Source organism: Elaeis guineensis, chromosome 4, assembly GCF_000442705.2.
Source record: "Elaeis guineensis isolate ETL-2024a chromosome 4, EG11, whole genome shotgun sequence".
Classification (NCBI taxonomy): domain Eukaryota; kingdom Viridiplantae; phylum Streptophyta; class Magnoliopsida; order Arecales; family Arecaceae; genus Elaeis; species Elaeis guineensis.
Genome location: NC_025996.2, coordinates 14,290,878 through 14,297,183, shown reverse-complemented (window position 1 = coordinate 14,297,183; position 6,306 = coordinate 14,290,878). Strand labels below are relative to the sequence as shown.

The 6,306-nt window shown below is 40.1% G+C and overlaps 1 protein-coding gene across 3 annotated transcripts; it reads left to right on the top strand.

Annotated features, from left to right (window-relative positions):
- The first annotated feature begins 237 nt into the window (after window positions 1-237).
- On the top strand, window positions 238-3,634 carry LOC105043774 (histone-lysine N-methyltransferase, H3 lysine-9 specific SUVH6). Of its 3 annotated transcripts, none has more exons than XM_010921466.4 (3): window positions 238-731; window positions 861-907; window positions 1,002-3,634. In XM_010921466.4, exon 3 carries the CDS (start codon window positions 1,042-1,044, stop codon window positions 3,538-3,540), a length of 2,499 nt encoding a protein of 832 aa, XP_010919768.1. In that variant the 5' UTR covers window positions 238-731; window positions 861-907; window positions 1,002-1,041; the 3' UTR covers window positions 3,541-3,634. The 3 variants fall into 3 exon arrangements, with proteins under 3 accessions (XP_010919768.1, XP_019705349.1, XP_029119994.1); XM_019849790.3 differs by having other exon boundaries at window positions 990-3,634; XM_029264161.2 differs by having other exon boundaries at window positions 861-3,634.
- Window positions 3,635-6,306: the final 2,672 nt, after the last annotated feature.

Genomic DNA, 6,306 nt, shown 5'->3' with positions numbered 1-6,306 from the left:
ACACTTTGCGGTGATGGTCTAATTGACTAGAATTAGTCTTTTAGTTATACTTTCCCTCAAAGGACTTCTGATGGTGCTGTCAGTGTTTGTGTCTTTTGTTTTCTTGTAATATCCCTAAAGATCCTTTCTCACGTTGGGGTTTACCTTCCAGCTAAATTCAGGTTATCCTAGCAGGAGTTTGACCCCTTCAAACTCCATATCTAAACCCTGTATAACATTTCGAAGGATAATAGGATCGCAATCACCACTTCCAGGAGGAAACAAAAAGGACCCAAGAGTTAAAAAGGTGAATGATACCCAACACCATATATGGATACGGAGGTTTCAAGCAGCGGCCAAGGCGGTGTCCGTGGCCTCTTCTCATTGCGATCTTCCAGTGTGCGGTATTCCTTCTCACCTATTCACCGTTCAAAATCAAGGATCGGCGGCCCGTCCCGGCGGGAAAACACCGATTACCGCACTACGACACGTGTCTCTCTGGGTAGGGGCTGGAGGTTACCGCACCGGGAAGCTATTTAAACCCCCCGGTGTCCGTGTCGTCACTCGTCACCCTCACTCTTCCGCTCCGCACACCCGCGCCACCCTCTCCGTCGTCGCCTTCGGACGATCCGATAACCACGAGGCCAAAACCTAGCAAGGGTTCCAAGATCTCGCCGCCATCCATTCCCTTCTCTCCCGCGTCGCTCGTGCGATAGGATTCGATACAGGGCCGATCTTGTCTCCGATCCCTCGTAAACTCCTCTTTTCCCCCCATTTGTTCACTTTTTTCCCCCAAAATCTGGGCGAGCTCCACTGTCCTGTTGTTCTGAATCAGTTCTTGCTTTTTTTTTTTTTTTTTACATTTTCCTTCCATTTTTCAGCTCCGGACCGGTTGATTGAATTTTTAAGTTCTTGCGCACATTGGCTGGTATATTTTTTTTTTCTTCCGTTTGACCTTTTTTTTTTAATTTTTTTAATTATCAAGAAACTGCAACACTGATTGGTTTTAGTGTTTTGTTTAGTGATTTTGCTGCAAATTTTCCTTGTTTGTGTTGGGATTGAATGGGAATGGATGAGACTGCTGGCGAGGGGGAAGATTGGAAGTCTTTGCAGAATTCAAGCAGCGGTGGTGATGTTGGAATTAGGTATAAGAAGAAATCTTTGGCGCCCTGGAGATTCCAAGAAGGTTATCTCCGTTCCTTCTCCAAAGGTCTCAACTTGAACAAGGACGAGTCAAGAAAACTTATAGAGGAAAAGGAGAAGTATTCTGGAAAGGAGTCATGCGATTCTTTGGAGGAGAAGGAGAAGGCAAGCAAATTTATAGAGGAAAAAGAGAAGTATCCTGAAATGGAGTCATGCAATTCTTTGGAGGAGAAGGGTTCTGGAGAAAAGGAGGATCTGAAAGCTCCAGAGAATCTCAAGAGCGATGGTGATGCCAAAGTTATGGGCAAACGACAGAAGCAATTGGCCCCATGGAGATTTCAGATTGGTTATGTCCGATCCTCTTCCAAAACCCTAGATTGGAGAAAGAAAATCTGGGACGAATCATTGGAAGAGTCTTTCTGTTTTGGTAGGGAGGAGTCGGTTGGATCTATGAAAACCATGAATTATGGGACTCAAGGTTCTTCAGAGGAACCACTCAAATCAGTGGAGATGGTGAGTGTTTCAACCAAGAAAGAATCTGCTCCAAAGAGGTACCCTTCTCGCATAAGAAATTCAGCAGACCGGTATACTGTTACTACTGTGAAGAAAGACACCACAAATGGTAGCAAGAATGATACCCATAAGACTGAGGAAAGAGTTCAAAATGTAGTAGCAGTGATCCAAACTACAAATGGAAAGGATGTGAAAGGAATTGAGATTTTGACAAAGAAAAGAAGATTGGAGGAAGCGCACCAAGAGAATAAACTAATGGAGACTAACAAGAAAGATTCTTCATGGCACATTGAACAGGATGGAAGTTCTCATGTTTATCAAGCAGCATGGAAGTCGAACATGGCAAGCAATAACCTCTTGGAAAATATCGCTGCTCGTTGCAAGGTCAAGGAGACCTTACAGGACTTTCGAACCATACTTAGAAAGGTGTTTGAGGAAGAGGAATCAAAGTCAAAGGAAGCTGATCAGGGTTTACGTGCTGATCTTACTGCTTTTAAGCTCTTCAGGGAGAAATATGGGCTGGGTGATGGTAGGAAGTATCTGGGAAGTGTGCCAGGAATTGAAGTTGGTGATGAGTTTCATCGAAGAGTGGAGCTCTGTATTGTTGGCCTTCACTGTCAACACCAGGCTGGCATCGATTTCGTTAACCAAGGCAAAATTAATGTAGCTATTAGCATTGTGTCCTCTGGTCGTTATTCTGATCTCAAGGACAAATCTGATGTCTTGATGTATTCTGGTTCTGGAATTCCTAATAAAGATCAGACACTTGACCGTGGAAATCTAGCACTGAAAAACAGTATGGAAACTAAAACACCCGTACGAGTTATCTATGGTTTTGCTTACTACCAGTCCAATAATTCCCGAGAAGCTAGGGCTAAGCAAAAGAAGGTACCAGTTTATATTTATGATGGACTATATTTGGTTGAGAGTTATTGGAGGACAAAAGGGAACGGGGATCACTATGTTTTTATGTTTCAGTTGAGAAGAATGGCAGGGCAACCCAAACTTGAGACTGCTGAAATTATGAAGTCAAAAAAGTCACCAGCAGGTTTTAATTTCTATATAGGAGATATATCTCAAGGAAGAGAGAAACTACCCATTTCTGCAGTTAATGCTATTGACACTGAGTATCCGATGCCATTCAAATACCTAACAAATTTGATATATCCTTTTGAACATCGCCCACCTTCTCCAAGTGGTTGTGATTGCATTGATGGATGCTCTGATTCCGACAAGTGTGCCTGTGCTGTTAAAAATGGAGGGGAGATCCCATTCAATCATAATGGTGCTATTGTAGAAGCAAAACCTCTCGTTTATGAGTGTGGCCCTTCTTGCAAGTGCCCTCCATCTTGTCACAATAGGGTCAGCCAACATGGCATCAAGTTTCCACTGCAAATCTTTAAAACTGAAGCAAGGGGTTGGGGAGTGAGATCCCTGAAAAAAATTCCATCTGGCAGCTTCGTCTGCGAGTATGTAGGAGAGATATTGGAGGATGAGGAGGCTCAGAAAAGGAGAAATGATGAATACCTTTTTGCTATTGGCAACAACTATTATGACAAATCCCTCTGGGAGGGCCTCTCAACTTCAATACCTGCTCTTCAAAAGGGTGCTTCCTGTGAAACTGATGAGGTGGGTTTCACGGTTGATGCTTCTGCATTTGGCAATGTTGGAAGATTCATTAATCACAGCTGTACGCCAAATCTTTATGCACAGAATCTCCTTTATGATCATGACGACAAGAGGATGCCTCATATAATGTTTTTTGCTTCTGAGGATATTCAGCCTTTACAGGAACTGACATATGATTACAACTATACCATAGATCAGGTTCATGATTCTGATGGTAACATAAAAAGAAAAAACTGCTTCTGTGGCTCTATTGAGTGCACTGGCAGGTTGTATTAAGATTGTTTGTATTCTTTGAAATGGTAGCTTTATACAGTTGGAAGTTTTGTAACTGTTCCAAGATCAATGTCTAAGCAGCAAAACTTTGTTGGTATAGTGAGTGGATAAGATATTTTCACTCATGGAGAGTTCTCGATAATTCAAGGTGCTTTGATAAAACTTCCTTCAAAAAGTGATTTTTATGTCTTTGGTTAGGTTTTCTAAGGTATAGATGTGTATCATTAGAAATATGCTATCAAGTTAGAAAACTTTGGAGGCATAAAATGATTATCTTGTAGGAGACTTGGCGTGCCTTTTCCTTTGGTAGATTTTAACCTGGGCGTTTCCAGTAATCATGACCATACTTTCTAAGAATAGCTGCTTAAAACTAATATGTCAAGAACAGCGATTATATGCTTAAGCTGCCACTTCAATGCCTGTGCAGTCAAATCATTCATACAATCAGTTAAATTTCAATAACTGTAGATTAATTGAACATCAACAACAATTTCTAACAATGTAATCTGATCGATATTATTTGATTGAAATGGTGAGTTTATGTGCAACAGGTAACACGGTGGTTATTATCCAAAAGGTTATATAAGTGATATTCTTCTCGAGCTTGAAAGCTTCAAAACATGATCTAGTGGGTAGATCAAGGGTTGAAACACTAATAATGGTACTGGTATTGGAACCTTATTGGTACAATATGATATTGGTATGACACCAAAGTAGCGAAAATGAAGTGATGTACCATATGTTGACACAAACAAGTTTCGAGGGGCATATCAATAGAGGTACCTTACTAGTATGTGAGGCACCTTATTTGTATGTTATGACATAGCCAGGATGCACTTATACTTAGATCTTGGGCTTTGATGGCCTTCTTCTTTTTTTTTTTTTTTTTTTTTTTGCTTTGTTTACAGATACTGCACAGCTTAATATGTGTTGTATGTACATATGTATGCTAAAAAGATAGCAAATGTGTTTTCTAACCTCCTCATAATCAACTTCTACCTGTCATCCTGTCCTAAGCACCTATAGTGATGCACCTCAAAACCTACCATGGTCGACATGGCAGGCCGACCAATAAGAGGTCATCACATGGCTGGCATTAAAAGCATGCACAAGGGCATTTGAATTTCAAATTCACCCCAGCCGGTGTTCAATACAGCTCAGCCACGATTGTGCAAGCAAATTCATCGGCGAGATCAATGGATGCAACATGCAGGTGTAATGCCTGAGCAGATATCCTGGGCTATTACAGAACAACCAGTGCATGTGCCTGATTTGCTTGGCGATGGGCACCAACCCTTGTTTATATATATATCTCACTCAGGTGGATCCTTGGGTAAGTTTTATTGACTCACCATTATGCTGCTACTCTGCTACCTAAAAATCTCCTTTCTGTTTTCATGAAAGCTTCACCTGACTTGGGCATTAGGAGGTCCTCCGCCAGACGAACTCTAGCAAGTGGACTTCTATTTCTTCTGTTTTAGGCCACATCAGGCATTAGAATCCTTATCCATGCACAGCCATTGCCATCTTTCCTCACATTGGAGGCATGTGGTGAGCCCAGTCCGACCTTGCCGACCTAATTGGAAGCTTTGCCAACCACTCCAGCGACTTCGACAACTTGATGATTAGGTCAAGCTGGATTTCAGGGGCAACATATAGAAAGATTAATATATGGCTTCACTCCCTATGTTAACAACATGGCTGTTAAAGGTATGTGCCTAGGCCCTTCTTTTGTCTTAATTTTTCTTTTTTTTTTTTTTGAACTCTTTTTTTATTTTTTAGTTTCTTATCGGGTTGCTTTACTTGGATTAAGAAAAGATATGTACTGATGATCATTGTTAACCTGGACAATGTGCTAAATAGTTAGAATACCATGAAAGATAATTAAGTGGGCATTGTGGAAGAAAATCGTTTGTAAATGGTACATTGAAATTGTTGGGACATTCATGCTGGGGTGGTAATAAGCATTAAAAATCCATTGTGGTGAGACGAATATGTTTCCCTTCATGGTTTGCCTGGTTAAGAGCTAGCATTAATCCTGTATCTCTTTATCCTAGACATAAATGAAGTTACTAGAAATGCAAAATAAGATATATGATGGTGTAAGCTGTTAATTGGTTATATTCTGTTGATCAGTGAGAAAAGGATAAGGCTGAGATATTGAATAGAAATATGGGTAAAACCATAAAAGTGATGATAGGGCCTAAAAATCAGTAGGATGGAATCTGTGTGTTCTACAACTTTGATGGAAATAGAAGGAATAAAAACATAGGCTGATCAAAATAGATGGCCAAAAATCACCATAAAATGACCAGTTATGTTATCAGGAAATTATTATACATATGGACAAGGAGATGTGTGATGCAATATCTACTAAAAACTAAAGGCAAGTGGATGAAGAGAGATGTGCTTAAGGGCTTATACAAAGTTGCGCCAATTGCAAGTAAATGATGAATATATTCAAATGACATGTGCATTTGCAGAAAAGATTTTAAAAACCATACTAAGTGTCGCTATCCAAATCTGTGTTGGAAGATATAGAAAGAGATGAGTAAGGCCTCACTAACAAGGGGTAAAGTTTTCAACTATGATTTGCACAAGCTCAAAATAATAACACTGGTAAATGTTGGCAGGAATAATTGGCAAATAAAAATGAAGCCAGTCTTAAATAGTCAAAGTTTGATGCTTTGGATGCTTATTACTTTTTGTTTCTTTAATTTTTTTTATATACTTTAGGTAATTTAAATTAAATCTCACTTTTCCCTCCCC

What these genes read in the sequence shown, in the direction of transcription:
- LOC105043774 (XM_010921466.4), top strand. Translation starts at nt 1,042, where the DNA reads ATGGGAATGGATGAGACTGCTGGCGAGGGGGAAGATTGGAAGTCTTTG.